The sequence below is a fragment of the Podarcis liolepis genome, assembly GCF_965112155.1.
Source record: "Podarcis liolepis genome assembly, chromosome: 1".
Taxonomy (NCBI): Eukaryota; Metazoa; Chordata; class Lepidosauria; order Squamata; family Lacertidae; genus Podarcis; species Podarcis liolepis.
In genome coordinates, this window is record NC_139554.1 from 23,016,763 (window position 1) to 23,037,284 (window position 20,522).

The 20,522-nt window shown below is 42.0% G+C and overlaps 1 protein-coding gene across 4 annotated transcripts in view; it reads left to right on the plus strand.

Annotated features, from left to right (window-relative positions):
• Positions 1 to 20,522, plus strand: part of TC2N (tandem C2 domains, nuclear) — a 36,006-nt gene extending 15,484 nt beyond the window's left edge. For all 4 annotated transcript variants that reach the window (XM_083502486.1, XM_083502485.1, XM_083502483.1 and 1 more), the window contains exons 3-12: positions 1,553 to 1,780; positions 3,820 to 3,996; positions 4,936 to 5,027; positions 6,542 to 6,617; positions 8,648 to 8,748; positions 9,258 to 9,374; positions 11,399 to 11,590; positions 14,127 to 14,241; positions 14,953 to 15,152; positions 19,101 to 20,522. In XM_083502486.1, coding sequence (XP_083358612.1) covers positions 1,553 to 1,780; positions 3,820 to 3,996; positions 4,936 to 5,027; positions 6,542 to 6,617; positions 8,648 to 8,748; positions 9,258 to 9,374; positions 11,399 to 11,590; positions 14,127 to 14,241; positions 14,953 to 15,152; positions 19,101 to 19,211 — 1,409 coding nt within the window. In that variant the 3' untranslated portion in view covers positions 19,212 to 20,522. The remainder of the gene's footprint in view (positions 1 to 1,552; positions 1,781 to 3,819; positions 3,997 to 4,935; positions 5,028 to 6,541; positions 6,618 to 8,647; positions 8,749 to 9,257; positions 9,375 to 11,398; positions 11,591 to 14,126; positions 14,242 to 14,952; positions 15,153 to 19,100) is intronic.

A 20,522-nucleotide genomic window follows, 5' to 3' on the forward strand; every position in this document is an offset into this window, starting at 1 on the left:
AACACTGGCGTGGGTATATTGGCAGCTGTCTTACAATCGTTTTGATCACCAGAAATGCTATGTTCTATTTAGAGCACCAGCCTTTCAAAATTTCATTTATACTCTCTTTTTCAGGTTGTATTAGTAGGTGAAATGTTTAAATATCCTGTTGCCATTGTAAGGCAATTGGGTGATAGCCAACATTGCAGGAATGGAAGACAAGCTCATGCAATATATATTTCCTCCTCCTTCTTCAATACTGCAGCCCCCCCCCATCCCTTCAACATATTTCTCTTGAAGCGATTTATCAGTTTTGTGGAATGAATTGTACAATGCTGCAGTAGAAGGAGGAAAATTACCTTTGAGTAGTACTGGGGGTTCAGGGAAGAAGACAAGCGAGGGAAATGTTCAGTGTGCAAGATTGTCTTTCATTGGCAGTGTTGGGCATCACTCACTATTTGCATATTTGTCATTGATGATTGCATTTAAGTTGTCATTTTTTGAGTAATTACTTTGTCATAACTGCAGAATTTAAGGAGTTTCTCTCTTCCATTCTGTAGCAGAGCACATTTTGTAAATGTGTACAAGTGTGGAGGGGTATGGGAGGGAGGGAGGAAGAGAGAGAGAGAGAGAGAGGGAGAGAGACTTGAATAGACACGGGGTAACAACCCAGATTATTAATGTTTATTGTTAACACATGTAATAATTTTATTTATTAGTTGCTTTTTGCAAAAATAAAATAAAAATGAAACTCAAAGCAACTTACAAATGAATGAGCATTAAAAGCAAGGATAAAACATCCTCAGTTCCACAAGTAATATATATACACACACATACATACAGATCCAACGCCACCTCACCTTGCTAAAAGATAAGCAGATCCAAATCTTGGCACCCAAAAGCAGATAGTGATGATGCCAGGGGTTGCCTCCATAGGGAGGGTATTCAATAAATGTGGGGCCACCCCTGAGAAGGCCTGTTCTCTTGTTGCCATTCTCCGCACATCTCTTGGAGAGGGCACACAGAGAAGGGCCTCAGGTGAAGAACAAAGGGTCTGGGTTATTCCATGTGGGGAGAGGTGGCCCTTGATGTATTTGTGGCCCTGACCCACATAAGTCAAAACCAGCACTTGGAACTGGGTCCAGAAACTAATCAGTAGCCTGTGCAGATGGGCCAGGATTCTGCACCAGCTGCAATTTCCAAGCCCTCTTCAAAGACAGCTCCATGTAGAACACACTCTTCATTCTTGTGTAGATTGTGAAGGTTACAATTTAAATTTTGCATTTGTGATGTTGAGTTTAATGGACAGCTTGCCTCTCAATAATCACCTTCTAAACCTTCTCCGAAGCAGTTGTGTGAACCGTGAAAAGGATTGGTTTACAGCCCTTTGGAACCACTGCAAATCTTCCTGAGACAGATATACTTACTGCCTGCTGCTCCCTCTCTGGGGATGCAGTTAACAGGATAGAAAAACCTATTTGCCTCTGATCCTGTTAAAAACACAAAAGATCATTTCAGACTGTTCATTCAAGGCTTGAATGTGCTTCTCATGCTTTTTTATGTTAAATTACAGCTTCTCTGGAGAAGGAGTCTGAAGTTACAGCCAAATATAGATCAAATGTTGTAGAGAAGCCTCCCTTGTCTTCTGTGTTGGTGAAACCTCAGGTTGGCTGTTCGGAGGATTATCTTCTCTCCAAGCTCCCACCAGGTGGCAAGGATGTTCCCTTTGTGGTTCCTCAGTTCAAGCTTGCCTACATTCAGCCCAGGAACCTTGGCAATCCACACATTGGAGGAATTCAAGGTAAAGCACTGGGAGAAAACAGAACAGATTTAAAAGCAGCTTGTTTATTCAATTGAGGGATACCCTATGTGGTTTCAGAGGCACTTGGTTGAGTGGAGCTGCCTGCATCCGCAATGCATTCCAACTTGTTTAATACCCACAGTGCTTCTTAGGACCCTCCTTCCGTTTGTGTAACCATTCACACCAAAATGAAAGCCCCTGGCTTTTGCCAAGAATGTTTTTAGCCTCTTTGGCTTCTGATTCAATCAGAGTTTGGCGGCGTTAGTCATTCCCTACAACCCCTTCAAATAATTAGTCCTGTGTTTTTCAGGCCATCATTTGTGTTCCAACTGTTTTTATTTCCACTACCTAATCTGGATTGGAAGGTAGAGCCAAGGTCTTGTTTCATGCAGATATGGTTCCCATGACAATGTATTCTTTTGTGTGGTGGATTTTGTGTGTGTGTGTTTTGGAAGCTCCTTCTCAACCTCCCCCCCTCCTTGAGACCTTTGAGTGAGGAAATAGTATCCTATTGTGAAGTACGTGCACCTCAAGGACTCTCAGGCCAGGGAGTGTTCTGCAAGTCAGGTGGTTTATCAGGCAATGCCTTCTTGATTTTAGGAACTGCAAAACAACTCAAAATATGTTGCCGTGCTGAAAAAGTTAGCCTGTACCTGTTTGTAGTTAAAAGTCTTAAAGTAAAAAAGTAGATCATGCAGAATTAAGGCTAAGACTGTCAAAAAATATATTCTGTGCCTGCTGATTTAAAACACACAGAATTATTGGGATCTTCCCCTTTTCTGCTGTGTTTTTCTGGAACAGATAGATTTTACAATCACATTGATGAATTTCATTCTTCAAAAGTGTTCTTTGGTAGTTTTAGTGGTAAAAGAAGAAGAATAATTTTATTATTTGTTTGCCCCAGCCACTCTGAGCAACTTCCAACAAATACGAAAACATCAAACATTACAAATTTCCCTCTGGAAAAGGTGGCTTGTATGCTAGTATTTTACTCAACGGTGAATTGCTTGCCTTGCTCATAGCCCAGAGGCAGATAGCTGTCACATTTCTTTTTCTTTATTCATTTGGATTTTAACGCAAGATCCTGCCCATTCCTCTAGGCAATATCAGAAGTAAAGAAAGAGCATCACAGAAATTGTGCAATCGACCTAAAAGTGCTCAGTCATACAGAGGAAAGCTGCATGATCCTGTTGTATAGGAATATTAGGATAATGAAGCCTGACTGCTACCCAGTTATTGGTGCTGTGTCTCCTCTTTTCAACTTTGTCTACTCAGGATAGCTTCAATCCTATATGCCTTTACTTGAGAGAATGCCCCACTGAGCTCAGTGGGATTTGCTTCTGAGTAGACATGCATAGGGTTGGGCTGCCTCTGTTTACTTAGTGATGCTAATACTGAGTGAAGATCATATAGGTATTTGGTGTGATTAGCATCACATTTAAAGGGCACTTGATACATATGTGTATTTGCAATGCGCAGGTAGCATTGTCAGCATTGGCCCTGGCGGAAGCACTTCTGATGTGCATTCTTTGATGTGATGTGGGATATACCTACATGGGTACGTGCTTTTCATGTCGCAGCAGTGTATCTAGAACACCCCTTTGACTGCACACTTTTCTTGGACACAAACCAGTTCTTCTCTGTGCTCTGCATGACACTGAGCATACCATACCATTGGCACAAAATAAGTGTCTAGTAGCAGCTCCAAATAAAGCACTAGGATACGCAAGGTAATTTTTAATGCTCTGCCAATGTCAATAACCGTGCAAAGTAATGCACCTCCCTTCTCTATATTTGTTTTCAGCTTTTTATGAATGTAATATCCCTTGGTACCAATACTCAATTAAAAGTATTTGGGTCCTGGAAAACCTTTTATAACTTTACAAGATTTCCCAACTCAGCTACTGACCTTTGCACAGGCATGCAACCTAGGAAGAGGAAACATCTGTTTTTTGACTCTGTAGACTGACCCGCTGATATGTTACGCAACACTTAGGTGAAATGCTGACTTGCCTAATAATGTAACTCATGCCTTGCAGGTTCTGCTATAGCACATTTTGGCGACCGGAAAGCAGATGTTTCCAACACGTACCAGCAAAGACCTCTTGTTGATGTGGTGTATAATCCATTCTACATGTACCAGCAGCCTTCTCTCTCTCCAGATTCGACTCAGTACTGCCCAGAAAAATCTAACAAAAGAAAACTATACGGGTCAGGTAAATAATAAACTAGTGGCAATACTATTTGACCCACCACTGCCTCTTCATTATCTGCAATTGAAATAAGTTACCTGGACAGCAGCATTGTACTTGAAAGACCCTTTTCAGCCGTGAACTCAGTGGTTTTTGGGAGCACACCACTGTTCCATGTGTTTGAGGACTTGCAGCCAGCTCCTCTGAGGCCTAGGGCAAGTCTGCCTAGCTGCCCCTCACCTTGCATGGGCCTGTCAGTATACCAAATGCCCAGGTTCTCACCCTGAGCTATTAACACCAAGTGCCCTACCACCCATCACGCCCAAGTACTGCGCCCTCTGCACATTCAGAAACAAACAAAGGGAGACAATGAGAGACAGAGAGAAAATCTCCAGTGTTGAACGGCACTTAGCGGGTAGGCAGGGCAGCAGCACTCATTCATTTAGTCAATAGGCCAGGTGTTTGAAACTGGTCACAGCTGCTTTGAATTCCCCACCCACAAATGCCCAGGTCAGCACAGCTGCTAGCAAACAGCAAATGGTTTAGTTGTCCTGGTCCCCTGTACCTTGTCACCAGGCAGCAATCAGACAATGTATACAACAAAGCTATTCTTTGTGTGGACACAAGTTAGTGGAGAACTGTTGGGAGCTGGCAAGAAAACTCCTGCAGGAAAGTTGTGCAGCTTCCCTTCTTTTTAATGGGGCTGGCACAGTAAAGTACCTTCCTTATAAAAAATCATAAGTTATTCTGAGTTGTCACTGACACAGAACTGTCTGAATGAGACTGGTTTTTTTACCTACAGATTCTTAGGGTGAGATACTAGGATCTTACTTTTGAATCTACTATCTATGTATTTAATTGTTTTGAACAATACAGTCTCTGCCCCAGTTGTGTGCAGCTTGTACAGGCTCCTATATTGTTCCTGAGATTTAAACAAGGGGTCTCTCTTCCATTTCTTTTCAGTTTGTGACTTAAGGAGCTCCACATTGCCAGCCTCGTCTTCTCTAAGTCACTCAATGTTTGACCTTACAAGTCCACCCCACCGATTTATGCAGGTAATAAATTCTTTTCATAACTTAAAGGCTGCACCCACCAAGAAGCATGCTTTCTTCTCCTACATTGTTATCCTTATTCTTTGGGTGCTTGCAATGGCTGACTCAATTATGTTAGAAATTATCTCATCCTTTTTCAGAGTCCTGCTTCGCTGGATTCAAATGCATTTTGTTTGTGAAAATTTGTGGCTGTGTTAGCAGAAGTATGGAAAGTGATTGGCAAAGCACTTTGCATCTAATTTCAGTGCATAACTGGACATTATAGCCCTTAGAAATCATTGTAATGTGCATTGAAAAAAGGACACATTTATAGTCATAATACCCATAGTAGTGTACACCAGGAACAATTCCAGAATGCCTAAATGGAGTATATATAGGCCACACCACTTGCTGGGTGGCAGGTAGTAGTTAAAATATGATTGAGGAAATAAATCAGGAGTGAGTTTAGGACTATCCAGTGTTCACTGTCTTATATGCATTTGCAAGTCCCTCTGGAATTTTTCTTGTTAGGCCAATCTGTAACTACTTTTGTGATGCATGAAATTAGTGAAGGCGCTAGAGATGTTCTCCTCAAACTTCAGTGGGTTTCACATGCCCTTTCAAGAGGTGCTCACGAACTGTTGTCAATGCATTTGGAGAATCATGTTGTTGTTGTTTAATCGTTTAGTCGTGTCCGACTCTTCGTGACCCCATGGACAAGAGCATGCCAGGCACTCCTGTCTTCCACTGGCTCCCGCAGTTTGGTCAAACTCATGCTGGTAGCTTCGAGAACACTGTCCAACCATCTCGTCCTCTGTCGCCCCCTTCTCCTTTTGCCCTCCATCTTTCCCAACACCAAGATCTTTTCCAGGGAGTCTTCTCTTCTCATGAGGTGGCCAAAGTATTGGAGCCTCAGCTTCAGGATCTGTCCTTCCAGTGATCACTCAGGGCTGATTTCCTTAAGAATAGAGAGGTTTGATCTTCTTTCAGTCCATGGGACTCTCAAGAGTCTCCTCCAGCACCATAATTCAAAAGCATCAATTCTTTGGCGATCAGCCTTCTTTATGGTCCAGCTCTCAATTGAAAAGGAACCCCAAGGGTCATCCAGACCAACTCCCTGCAATGCATGGGGATAAAGCAACTTTGGCTTAAACTCTGACTAAACAGCATTTACAGTTTGGCTCAGCTTCCAAGTTACACCTTCCAAGTTGTGGCAGCAACATGATATGAAATTGGATAAATATGCATGATACTGTCGTATGCTACAATCCTATTATAGGGTTTTGCTACTTTAGCCCCATTTACTTCAATGGGATTTAAGAAGCACCAGTGTGGGCTAGATTGTGGCCAAATTCCAGTTTTTCTTGCTTTGCAATAGCATTTCAGGTTGGAGGGAAGAGCCATTGTCTTCCATAGTAGCTCCTTTTCTTCATTTGCTATTGACAAGCTGTGTGAATTTGTATAGGTGGTCTTGTATCCCTGGTTGTTGTTGTTGTTTTCTCGTTCACTGATCAGGTACATTTTTGTTTTTTTGACAGAGATACGATTCAGTCTCCAGTGTTCCAAGCAGCACTTCATCCAGGAAGGACTCGCACGGTAGTAACAGGAGTCTAGGTAATAAACACTGTTTGTTCATCTTCTTTCAAATCTGAAAGTAAATCTGAGGCTTAGACACGACATCAAGAATATGGACATTTTGTTACTGCAAATACAAGTCATGTGCTGCTTACGGAAGTATTTCCCAAAGGCACACCTGTGTCTGATCTGTAAAAATGCAAGCTCAGAGCTAATCATCCAGTTCCTTCTTTCTGGGGAGAAGCTTGTGAGCTTGAGAACATGGAGCTGTTCCATGCGCAAGTGTGTCAAAGACACAAGCCGTTATAGTTTATATATTACGTTTTTACAGATCTTTCAGGAACGACTAAGGTTGTGCCTCTGACTGAAACTTGCAGATTTGTTCTGCTTCAGCCTTGTTATTCCTACCGATTTTTAGTACTGTAGGACAGCTACAATGATTTCAGTGCTCCAGAACATAAGGATTGGCACTTCCAAAGGAGGATGCAGCACAGCCAGTGTGTGGGAAAGTCTTTTGCAGAAAGGCATTTGCAATCTGTTTAAGAACAAAGGATGATATCGTCTCATCGGAATAACACCTGTGTCAGTATTGCCCAGCCAGGAAATCGAGAAAAGCACTGCCAGCGAGCTCATGGCTTGCTCATGGTAAGCCATTAAGCAATGACTGGCTATATCTTGAGCCACACTGCAGGCACAGTTTAGTCAGAGCTCAAGCCCGAGTTGCTCTATCCCCATGAATATAAGTTCCAGTTCAAATATGTAGAAATAGAATGTCTACGTGCTCTATTTAATTGATACATGAGGGACGGACAGGACGAAAGCTTACATATTTGAATCCTTCTCCATGTAATTGGAAAGCTAGCATGTCCGAGTGGAGGGGTTTTGACATGACACTGCACACAGATGGCGCCTTTTCATGGAAGCACTCGAATATGGAGGTCCCTACATGCAGCCTGAATTGGTACAAACCAGAATGGACTGTACCATGTGCTTTTTCTGAATGTTTGATTCTGGTCCTCGGAGAGTCTGTTCCTAGAGAGGTTCATTTAGTTGGAAGCCCACAGTAAAGGCAATGGCTGTAAGCTGAGTAGGCAGGATCTGTTGTAAGCAGGGAGCTAGCTATTGGGGAAATATGAGATGACTGATTGGAATACAACATGGTTAAGAAAATGCAACAGATTTTCAGGATGTAGTAGGTCAGGTCATTGTTGCCAACATGATAAATCAGGCAAGCAGTCATTTTGGAATCAAGTTGAAGTGCTATCCCATCTAATTAGAAAAGGATAGGTGCAGTTGCCTTGGCTTTTGTTTTATTATTGCCATGTTATTCTGTTTGGACAGCCACCTGGTTCAGGTATCCAGCTCAGTAATACATCTGTCCTGAGATTGCCCTTTTTATAAGGCACTTTTAAGGGAACTTACCTTGCTGTGTGATCAAAATATGGCTTCCAACTTGTGTCTACTAGGGCGAAGAATTTAATGAAATTAAATCACACTTAAATGGAATTAGTTGTATGTGGCGTGTGACAGACAGGAAGATAACTACCCCATAAAGGAAGGAGAAACATGAAAACTCCTTCAGGGGCAGAATGTACAACATTACCAAGTTACAGCTGCTATTTTCAGGCAAAGATTCTGTGCCTTTTGGCAAAACTTTTATGGGAGTGGATATACAACAGTGAAAAGGTTCACCTGTTTTGTCCTATTAGTATAGATGTTAAGCACCACAGAACTCTCCAAGAGGAAAAAGTTGCAACCTTATATAATTTGTTGATATAATTTCAAGAAGCCTCCAACAATGCATTTTTACTTGGGATTAATTTACAAATAGTTGAAACAGCAGTAGAAACATTTGCAGCATTTCAATGAGCAACTGCTGTATTTCCCCGTGGGTCTTACATCCATGAATCCTGACGATAACAGGAGCGTGATGAATTATAAATGGAAATAAATAGTGAGGCTGCTCTTTTACAATGATAACATTGCTGATAAACCTGGTTCACCAATTTGAACAGTGCTTTGCAGTCTCTGAGAAAAAGTCCTAAATGAGTTCTTGGCTTTATCCACAGATACCATTACGTTATCAGGTGATGAGCGAGAATTTGGCAGGCTTAATGTGAAGGTGTGCTACGTTCCTCACGTTGAACAGATCTGGATCACAATCTTGAAAGTAAGTGAGCCTAGCAAGACCTCGAGAACTGAGTTAGTCTTACACTGGTGATGTTGGGCAGGAGTTTAGCTTGTGCACCTCCATCCTACTTCTCTAAAAAACACACAGATCCATTGGCCCTTCTTTCTGTCCATGGCTGTCAGGCCAGCATACCACACTGTGATGCAATATGAAAGGACACTTTCTATTGTGGACCGGTAAAAGGAGTTCATCAGTTGTTGTTTAACATTATTCTTTCGCAAGACCCTGAGGAAATGGAGTCTCTGTTGGGTCTTTCTGACCACCTGAGTTATGTTGATTTTCCAAGTGAGGTCCTCACTAAGGTAAACTCCCAGGAATTTAAAGGAGGAGACTCTCTCCACACAGCCTCCCCCCCCCCCCCGGATATACAACGGGGCAGGTTAGCAGTACCTACAAATAAGGCAGGAACGTTAAAGCAAGCAAATAAAACTGACAAGCATTTTGGTTGCCGGTGGGATAAAAGCCATTTTCTATTTTTAAAATTGCAGTGCAAAGATCTGAGCTGGTCATCTAGCCTTGGAGAAAACCCCCACATTTCCATCAAAGGAACTATTACATTGCCCAAGCCAGTGCAATTCAGATGCTCACCAAAGGAAGCTTCCAGTGTAAGTGACACTTTTAAAAAATCTTGATTCCCCCCCCCCCATCCCCATATGTGAATCACTGTTTTCAAGAACTGCTAGAGGTCCCCTCACTGAATCTTACAGGCCAATAGCCCTAGTCAATCAAGATGAAGGAATCCTGTCTGCTGGTCTTGTGCAGAGGCTAAATTGTTTTATCACTTAATTATATCCATAGAGACCAAACCAGCTTTATGCCAGGGTGTCATGTAAGGAACTATTCAGTGGCTACTAAACCTTGTAAATTTTTGCAAGCACTTGGGGACTCCTCTCTCTGGGCATTCTCAGCGCTTTCAATAGTTTTAAGTTTCATTCTCTCTCTGTGTTAGAAAAGCTGCAAATTGGAGAAGAGATTTTGCACCTGGTAATATGGCTCTATTCTAGTTCAAAAGCGGTAATTAGAGTCGATACCTTTGATTACTCACCAGTTGCTCTGGATAGGATGGGTGGTGCCCCTTATTGCTTCCCTTGTTCACAGTGGCAGATAGAGTCTGGACCAAGCCTGACATTAAAAGGCACACATAGCCTCGTCACTGATGACACCCTTGTAACGTTTTCTGGCCTAGAGAGAGGTCTGCAGGAGCAGGAGTTAGAATCTTTTAAGAGTGTAGCAGGACTAGAAGTCAATTACACCGATTTGATACCCATGTTCTTCAATTTAACATGGGTAAATAAATGTTTGCTGGTGCATAGGGCTGAGCTTACCTCAAAGGAGGCTACTTTTAAATATGTATGAGTGTTGGTGACTCTAAAGACACTGCACAACTTAAGAGGCAAAATAATGGCCCATTGCTGAACCATCCCACCAATGTAACAACTTTGCTGTCCATTCAGTGCAGTAGAACGGTCTGTGTGCCTCATTGCTTATGGCATTTGTCATCATGTGGATAACTTGGACAGCAGTGTGATTTTGGGAGGATTACGAACTCTTACTGGTAGAGTCTCTATGCCTCTAACAGCTGCATAATTTTTTTTAAAACCCTCCTTCCATCTCTGAATCCCTATGGCAGAGTAAGTTTTGCCTACTGATTTCTGCCTGTTATGCAGCTGTTAAAGGCACAGAAGCCCTGCCAGGAAAAAAATTGGCAACCCTATGCTTTTCCAGAGTTCTGTTTTTCTAGGGTCCCTCCCCTTGTGCATTAAAGCATTCCATGCAGCATGTTGCTGTGATCTTTTTGTTTTGCTTGAGCTGAAGCCAGGGACAAGTGTCAACACCTGTCACTTCAATTACATCTATCTGTCACAGTCAGAATCTGGGGGAAGTTACACAGTTGTGTGCATTTAGGTTTTTGTTTTGGGCTTCGTTTTCAGAGGCTTCCTGTGAAGTCCTGAGACCTTCTCAGAACTGTTAATAGCTGCTTGATCAGTCCTGGCATGAGCCTTATGTCCATACTCTTTTCCCTTCAGTTCTCCACGTGTAAACAGTGACATTCCAAAAAGCATCAGGCTTTGTTCTCTGGGGAACTTTCCACCCCATGAGTTCATCACAGCAGATGTAGCATTATCCATTATCCAGGCAGTTCTATAGGACCAGCCCACGCTTTAAGATTGACACCTGAACTCCTGCTTCCTATCATGTTGTTACATGAGATTATGCAACACAAGTGGGTGCAAGAAGCACCTTTTTGATGGTGTTACCATAACTGTAGAATGCCCCTCCAGTGGAGACAGGTTCCCTCTTTTTTGTTCTGTTCATAAGAATCTTTATTAATTTCTGCAACCTGCTGCTTTTAGGGATGCTTATGGATTGCTTCTCCTTAATTCACATGCCTTTGGTCCTGCTACTTTTAGAAGGGTGCTTCCCCACTGCTTTTGGATGACTGCTAATGTACAAATAGCACCAGAGATGAGAATCTAGGTGTTACAATAAACTGGAACGCGCCTATTGTTTATTCCTAAACTGCCATCGGCTTTATTAAAGCGCTATAGTGCTGCTGGTGTGTTTGCTGTTAGGATTAGGTTCACCGTTTTGATTGCTCCATTATGTAATTATTATCCTTTCCTTGTAGGAAATTGAATTCATGGAAACTTTTGTGTTTGCCATCAAACTGCAACTTCTGCAGACAGCGAGGCTTGTCTTCAAAGTACAAGCTCAGATTCCTAGGAAGAAAACTATCGGGGAATGTGTTTTGCCATTGCGAGAGCTCAGCTCGCAAGAAACAGACAACTGGCTGGCAGTAGCACCTCCTTCCAAAGCTTCAGTAAGTTACTGTGTTCTAAGGAGCCTTGCAGGTCATCTGGAATGAACATTGCTTAGGACACATCTGAGTACTGACTAGGATTCTGAAACTGATCCTATATCATCATTTTAAAAGCAACTGCATTAATCCTGAAAATACAACAAACAAATTGTTGTTTACTTCTTGTGTCTTCTACTAAGTTATTCCTTGATAACTATCAACATGATAACCTGAATGAAGAACCCCCTGGCTATGTTAAAGATAAAGGGACCCCTGACCATTAGGTCCAGTCGTGGCCGACTCTGGGGTTGCGGTGCTCATCTCGCTTTATTGGCCAAGGGAGCTGGCATACAGCTTCTGGGTCATGTGGCCAGCATGACTAAGCAGCTTCTGGCGAACCAGAGCAGCACACAGAAATGCCGTTTACCTTCCTGCCGGAGCGGTACCTATTTATCTACTTGCACTTTGACGTGCTTTCGAACTGCTAGGTTGGCAGGAGCAGGGACCAAGCAACGGGAGCTCACCCCATCGCAGGGATTTGAACTGTCGACCTTCTGATTGGCAAGTCCTAGGATCTGTGGTTTAACGCACAGCGCCACCCGCATCCCATCTGGCTATGTTAACTGCACTTTAATAATAGGTTCTGCATTGTGAGGTTGGATCACAGAAAAAGACTCTGCTCTTCCTTGATGCAAGATGGGTAATCCTAGATAACTTGGAATGTAAGAAGACTAAGGGCTTGTTCACACTTCTGCTTGTCCTGTGTTAATTATAATAATAATAATTTATTACTTATACCCCGTCCATCTGGCCGGGCCTCCCCAGCCGCTCTGAGTGGCTCCCAACAGAATATTAAAAACACGATAAAACATCAAACATTAAAAACTTCCCTAAACAGGGCTGCCTTCAAATGTTTAAAAGTCAGGTAGTTGTTTATTTCATTGATATCTGATGGGAGGGCGTTCCACAGGGCAGGTGCCAATACCGAGAAGGCCCTCTGCCTTGTTATAACCATGAGTCTGGGCAGTTTTGCCTTTGCTCTGCTGCTTTCCTGCAGGAAAAAAAAATACTCTTTAGCACTAACTCAGAACAAACATACATCTGGAGAAAACACAGTTGATGTTTTCTCTGATTCAGCAGTAAACAGTGGGATTTCCCCAGGGGAAAGCAGTTGGAGAAGTGTGGATGAACACTAAATTATTGGTTCCCTATAGTATACAGCTGTTGCATCTCATGCAATACACCTAAGCACAATTCAGTAAAATTAATTTATATTCTGTTCTGAAAAATCTATGAACGTCATAGAATATCACAACCTTGAAATACAACTGCTCTTTGGCTGATGGGTAATAATCAGGTGTTCTGAAAACATTTACCGTATTTTTCGCACCATAGGACGCACTTTTTCCCCTCCAAAAATGAAGGAGAAATGTGTGTGCGTCCTATGGTGCGAATGCAGGCTTTCACTGAACCCTGGAGAGTGAGAGGGTCGGTGCGCACCGACCCCTCACGCTCTCCAGGCTTCGCAGACCTGTCCGCAAGCAGCGGGAGCGCTCCCGCGGCTTGCAGAGAGCTGCCTGTTTGGGGGCTGGGGTCGGGGGAAGCTCGACCTTCCCCCGCCCCAGCCCCGCGCCTGGGGGAAAAATAATTTTTTCCTCTTTATTTCCCCCCCCAAAAACTGGGTGCGCCCTATGGTCCGGTGCGCCCTATGGTGCGAAAAATACGGTAATTCTTCATGAAATAATGATTTTAAAATGGATTTTGGTTCTTAGTAGTTCTCTGTCCTGGTAATCAGCTCTTCCTTTCCTCCTTGAGATTGTGTGCTCTGAAGCAAAACTTGATTTAGGGAGAAAACCTCCATAATCTGTAGCCAACAACAACTGGTTCCTAAGAGTTCTGAGGAAAACATTGTGAATCTTTGGCTAATTTGTGGTATATGCTGAATCTGAAACTGTTACAGCTGCGATTGACAGGGGCAATAAACTTTTTTTTAAACTGTACTTGGGCATGCTTATGACACAGAAAAAATAGGGGTTAGATAGACAGATGTATTCAACCTACCAGGTGGTGGGTGGATTTTAATTATGGAGCCTTGCTACTGTAGAGTTTTACACAAAGGAGTCATATTGTGGCCTCACGTATTAAGCTTTGGTGGGACAGGTTCCAAAGAACCATGAAATTAATTTTGTGAGTCCAGTGGGATTGCTTTTCTTCTAACAACAGCCTGTGGGCGTGGAGGTGGGAATCCTGCTGTCTAAAGAAAATAGATTCCACAGAGCTGGTGCAAGCTTCTTCCATGAGCTTAAGTGGCTATTTGGATTCTGGCTTAGAAATTCTAAGACATTTGGGCAGGGCTGCAACATTTTAACCCAGAATGTGCACAAGCCTAACGGTCCAACATTCTCAAGTAAGCTGGCATTCCTCGTGTGTGTCATAACAGAAAGTAATTCATAACATCTGATCTCTTTACTTATAATATAGACCTTCTGTTTCAGAGCTGTACAACTTGGCTCAGAGTTAAATGGAATATGTCTTTGCATTCTTATTTTCCGTCCAGGTGTCCCCTGCAGAAATGAAAATAGGCACCTGTTTTCAAGCAGTAAACAGTAGGATCCAGTTGCAAATTTTTGAAGCCCAGAACCTCCCAAGCTCCACCACACCACTGTCTTCAAGTAAGTATTGCAATGATTTTGTATGTCCTTTTCTAGAATACTTTGAGGCAGCGTAGACAAGCAGTTTGATTGCCAATAGTATATAGATCAGCCATTGTCAATATTTGACATAAAGTCACCGGTGGAGTGCTAGCTAAATTTTACTTCCGTTATATATATATATATATATATATCTGTTCCAGTAGATATTCTATTGTCTGTGTTTGGTATGCAAATCAAGCAACATGTTTGTTTTGTTAATTCTGTAATATAAGAGTAGTATTTATACAGTACTCTGATATGTATGGAGAGGTGCTCTGTCTTGTGTATGAAAATATGATTAATAAGGGAAGCAACTATACTATTCTTGCAACCCCTCCCTTGCTCTTTTATTATAAATAATCTAATTCATAGGTTCTGCTGCACTCTCTGGTGCAAGTCTGATCAAATGCTAAAGGTTTAAAGATGTCTCAAATTTTAGTTGCACCAATTCAGTTATGTGGGAGAAAATAGGCAGGCAGGACTGCTGAGGATAAGGAGAAGTCCCTCCTTTAGAAAACTGTGACTTTGAAGAAAAGTTTAGTCCCTATTCCAGTGGTGATGATGATGATGATGATGATAATAATAATAATAATAATAATAATAATAATAATAATAATAATAATAATAATAAATTTTATTTTGCCTGCCTATCTGCCTGCCATCTCTTACTGCCATTTTCTTCCATGCTAGATTATTTTGTAAAGGCTGCCATGCTTAGCACTGAAGGGCTGGTTGATAAGAAAAAGACCCGGCTACTGAAATCCACAAATGGTCGAGTGAAGTGGGGAGAAACTATGATTTTCCCAGTGAGCAACAATGAACATGGGATAAACTTTCTCGTCAGACTATACAGCAGGAGCTCAGTGAGAAGAAAACACCTTCTGGGACAGGTTGGTATATTTGCACACGCACGTGCGCACACACACACACACAATATTAAGCTGCAAATTAACATGAGTCTGGAGTATTACAAGTCGGTTAGGTCACATCTCTGCTTTGGCGCTATGCTTTTTAAAGACCAAAAAATGCCTTCTGCTTATCAAATCTTGTGAATTTCAGCTTCAGGCTTCTTCCTGTGGAGTGCTAGTTAGTTAGCTCAACTTGAGCCTAGCTCTGGGATCCTAAACTCATAATCCAAATGGAATGGACTTTGGCTTTGACTCCTGGGGGACCTGCTCCTTGCCTTGCAGGCCTTTTCCCACTTGGCCAGAGGGTGCAGGCCCCTGACTGACTCCAGCTGCAAAAGCTGAGGAGGCCAGAGACCATATTGGCTGTCTCTTAGTACATACCCAAGTCATGGACCCTCAGCCACCACCTGCCATGGACCACCATTGGTTGGATTGGCAGCAACAGCTGCAGATATGTTCTATAAGCATAGAAGACACCTGAAGGCAGTCCAGTATAGGGAAGCCTTTTTAAAGTTTAATGATTTATTATGTTTTTATATATGTTGGGCAACCCAGTCAGATGGGTGGGGTGCAAACAAATTGTTGTTTATTAATAATTCTCTTGTTAATTATGCTGTTTTAAATATGCATTTTATCTCTGCCTTCCTTTAATAATGTTTTATTTTGAAATGTTTAAAATATTTTTTTTGTTAACTTTGCTATGCTAAATGTGCATTCTGTAGTTGACCTCTATTGTAATGTTGTGGGTTTTTTTGAAATCTTTTAAGATAATACCTGTATTTTAGTTTCCTGTTAATTATGTTGCCTTGAATGTATACTTTATATTTGACTTTCTTCAGTAATGTTTTATTCTGGATTTTTTTATGTGATGTTTTATTGTGTTGTAAATGGTTTTGAGATTTTTCCCTCCTTAAAAATATAAAGCGATACAGAAATGATGATGATAATAATAATAATAATAATAATAATAATAATTAATAATAATAATAGGTTTCCCAACCAGTGGCTCCCAGAATCCACATGCATCATTTCCCCACAAAAAAAACCATCAAGCTAGCTGTTTATTCAGGTTATAACCAATGCCTATGCACATACCCTATTACAGGGTGCCATATTACGAAAGATTACGAAAGGCTGCCCCTGCCAAGGTCCTCCCCAGAGTGGATGATGGAAAGAGGAATTTCCTTTCACTATATTAGCACAATACAGATCTTTTATAGCAAAAGCCTAATCCGCCCCTGAAACCTCTACCATATCCAGTGCAGGTAACACCTCTAATTCTGCATTAATTGTTCCTCACAAGTAATGGATTTCCTTTAGCTAGCATGAGGAATATGGGAAAGTGGCAATGAAGCTGTGGCCTTATTTGATCCAAAAGTATGTGCCTTGACGGGTGCCCCCCCCCCCGAGTCGGGGAAGTGGGGGCCATGGCCACGCAAGCTACAGATTCTGTACATACCACTGCTGTGCCCTTCCCATTGTCCCTCTAACGTTCACTTGCAGTGCTTGACTCTTGTGCTGCTCCTCAGGAGGGGACAAGGATGACTCCCGCTTTGGCATGTAGTAGAAGACACTGGTGACTCAGCCCTTTTGTCCTACAAAGACAGCAGATTCTAGCCCTGAATATGTAGAGAGTGGAAGGGGCATACCCTGTGGCTGCCTGGGGACCCCCCACAGGACCTGATAAAGCCCCTGGACCGTACATTTCATACTAGTGGCCTGGCATAGGTGCCCAATTGATGTGAACAAGAGCAAAGAGCCCAACAGACTCCTAACATAGGCTTTCTGAAATGAAACAAGTCACACATTTACTAGTGGAGGGCCATTCATATACAAGGAGCTGGTTATCTGTTTGCATTACTCCTATTGAGGAGGAAATGTCCGCTCACAATTCCTCCACCAGCTGAGTAGGGCAAAACTGTATTTTTAAAGTGTTGCTTCCTGATTGTATAATAGAGTAAGCCTCCCAGTGTAAGGGAAGCTGCTCCCTGTGAGTAGATAGCATTGTCCTTCACCAAAATGGCTAATCAAACGTGAACTGCAACTCTCTCATGTGAAATATTGAAACTAACTGCTAACAGTACCTAACTACCGAAGGCTTTTTACCAAAGCCAGACTAAATGTCTTTCCCTCTGCAGTGTTGGATGGTAGGTTGAGAGGAGTTCCCTACCAGGACAGACTTTGCTCATGTGCTCAAGACATCGATTCCATAAATCATATTTTGCTGCATTGTGCAAAATATGAGCAGGCCAGGGCTGAACTGATACTATCCTTGCTGGTACCTTTCCCGGGAAAATCAGAGGCTCACTATGTCAGGTTCCTACTGGAAGACCGGACAAATGCTAGAAGGTTAGCAGTGGCAAAGTTTTTATCGGTGGTTGCAAGAACAAATGAGCCCTATATTCTAAACAAAATGCTTGATTAACCTGGAGGTAGGCTGTATGAATTGTGTATTGATTTGTAATGATTTGTTGGGTATCTGGACCGTAATAAAGATTGATTGATTGATTGATTGATTGATTGATTGATTGAAACTAACTGACATTTAATCTTAACAGTCTTGCATGAGATGCATAAATCATGCACACTTCCAAGTACGGTAAAATCTCATTTTGCAATCTCCCCTGCCTCTCGCCTCCTTCAACAACCCAGAAAGCACAGTTGGGCAGCTTTAATAACATGTTCTGTTGCAGACATGTGCTTCAGAGATGTTTCCAAAGCACAGGCGTCCCCCAACTTACACGAAGGTTATGTTCTGGGCCCCTGTGTGCATAAGTGAAATCGTGTAAAGTGGGGAGCACCCTTTAAACGCTCTCTCTGCTGCTCTCTCTTCAACCCATACAAAAATGCTGTATCCAAAAATATCCACACATAGAATTTAAGAGGCTGGAGGGCACATGGGGGAAAGCAGCGGCAGCTGTTGCACATCAGCTGTTAGGCAGAGAAGCTGGAAGCCTCAACTTCTGCAGAGGGAGTGTCTAAGCAGAGCGAAGGTTAAAGCCCATAAAAGCTGGGCTGGAGGTTAGCTTTTTGTTTGTTCTATACTCCTAAGAACATAAGAGCCTTCCTGGATCAAAGGCCTATCTAGTCCACCATCCTATTTGCCATAGTGGCCATCTAGGTGCCTGTGATGATAACCCTATAAGCACGAAGGCAATAGCACCCTCCCACTGTTGTTCCACAGCTATTGGGTCATGCTGCCTCAGACCTTGGAAGTAGCATGCAACTAGTAGCTTTATATTCCATGAATTTGTCTAGGCTTCCTTTTTAAGTCATTTTAAGTTGGGAAGCCACAATTGATAGCAGTGAATTTCTTCTGCAATGGAGCAATATTATTTAAAATCAACAAGAGCAGCAACAGGCTATTATAGTAATCCTTTGAACACCCCCCTCCCACAAAATACCATAGAAATATAAAATCAGATAACATCCATGGAAACATACCAAGCCTTGAGAGGTTATCTGGCTACTATGGTTGTTTGCATTTCAGTCTGTTTCTTTATTGTGATGTGTTTATTACTTACCTTGTTTTAATGTATTGTTTTCTTATGTTGTGTATCTGCTGTTGTAAACCACCTTGGGGATTTACATGAAAGTATTTTAAACGATCAGATAAAATAGACAACTTACTACAACCCACAGCAATAATCCAGATTTTAAAAAACAAACAAACATGTATAGACTGTTTTCCACTTAGAATCATAGAGTTGGAAGAGACCACAAGGGCCATCGAGTCCAACCCCCTGCCAAGCAGGAAACACCATCAGAGCACTCCTGACATATGGTTGTCAGGTTGTTAGCTTTTTCTTTTCTCACACTCTGTATTTATGTACAGTTTTTTGTTGGCATGGTGATGAACAAGATAAATGTCAAAGATGGCTATTTGGCGTGACCTTTGTAATGACCCCTGTGATTTCTCTTCCTCTGCAGGTCTGGCTAAGCAGTGACAGCAACAGTCCTGAAGCTTCTGCTCAGTGGAGAGACACGATTGCCAATCCAGAGAAGGTTGTCGTTAAATGGCATAACGTCAATCCAGCATGACGCTGGTGTGGGCAGTACTTTGGGAATTCATTGGGACTTGAGCCAAGAGGCTTCTGCACTTACTTAAAATAAACAATCATCCACTAAGACAGAAGGAAAATAAATACCTGCATTGACTGGTGTGTAAGGTCGCTTCTGGAGAGGAAAGCAAGAGAAGGAGCTGCAGTGCTGAAAAAAAGACACAAAGTGAAGAATCTTCACAATATCCATGGAATACAGAGGTCATCTTGCGAAGTTAAGGGCCCAACTACTGATCCTTTTGATAAGGATTTAAAGAACTTTCGTATATTTATGTTAGCTTTTCTTCTAACTTAAAGATCTAACTTAAAAATGACTTTGAAGACATTTTCCTTTTCTCCATTGAAACCCCTGCCTCAGTTACTGTTTTCTTTCTAAAACTGTTATGAGGGCACCGCTTAATAATTATTTCAGACATCTCTCAGCAGTCATCCCTTCGTGTTGAGCAAGAGATCTAAGACAGGCAGCAGGGGGCAGATTAGTATTTTACTGTTCAGAATCTTGGAATAAACTTTTTAAAGTAATTTTGAAGAATGCTTGCTTGTTATGAGCATTGGGCTTTAACGTGAGGGAGGGCTGGGCATTTCAAGACAACTCTTGCTACATGCAGAGAGGCTTTCAGTGCTTCTTCAAAGTGCCAGGTCATAGTACTTGCTCCTATTTGGGGGCCTAAGACTTAACTCACTGTTGTGAGCCAAGAGACGGAGTAACAGCAAATGAAAGCCTTTGCTCCTGTGAAGAATGAAAGTATTCTAACCTAGGAGGAAGATTGTGTATTTAATAAATGCTGGCTTGTGGCACTGCATTGTGAAATGGTGAAATGTTTACTGGCAAAAATGCTCGTCAAATTTTCAACCCTTTAAAGTGCTATCATATGTAATTTTAGCAGGCAGATGTGAATAGTTAATTGTAATATGGATACAATAAGTTGAATATGAAGACACTATGGCTAGGATAGAGAACCTTTAGGTCTCTAGATGTTGTCCCAGCCGGCATGGCCAATTAATACTGGAGCTGGAGCTCACCAACATCTGGAAGGTAACAGGTCAGCCATCCCTGATGTATGAACATGCTTAACTGGGTCAGTAGCTAAGGTTTCCAGTTGTAAATCCTGTACCATCTAACTTCTTAGAGCACTATGGTAAAAGACTGCAGAACTGCTGAAAACAAAGGATGCTGAGAGTGCATGTCTAGTTTGTTCCTAAGTTGATGGTTCCCATCTAGCTCATATCAATCATGGCTAAACAGTTTATAATTTTATAAGTATTTAAGTAATTAAAGCTGATAAGCTCA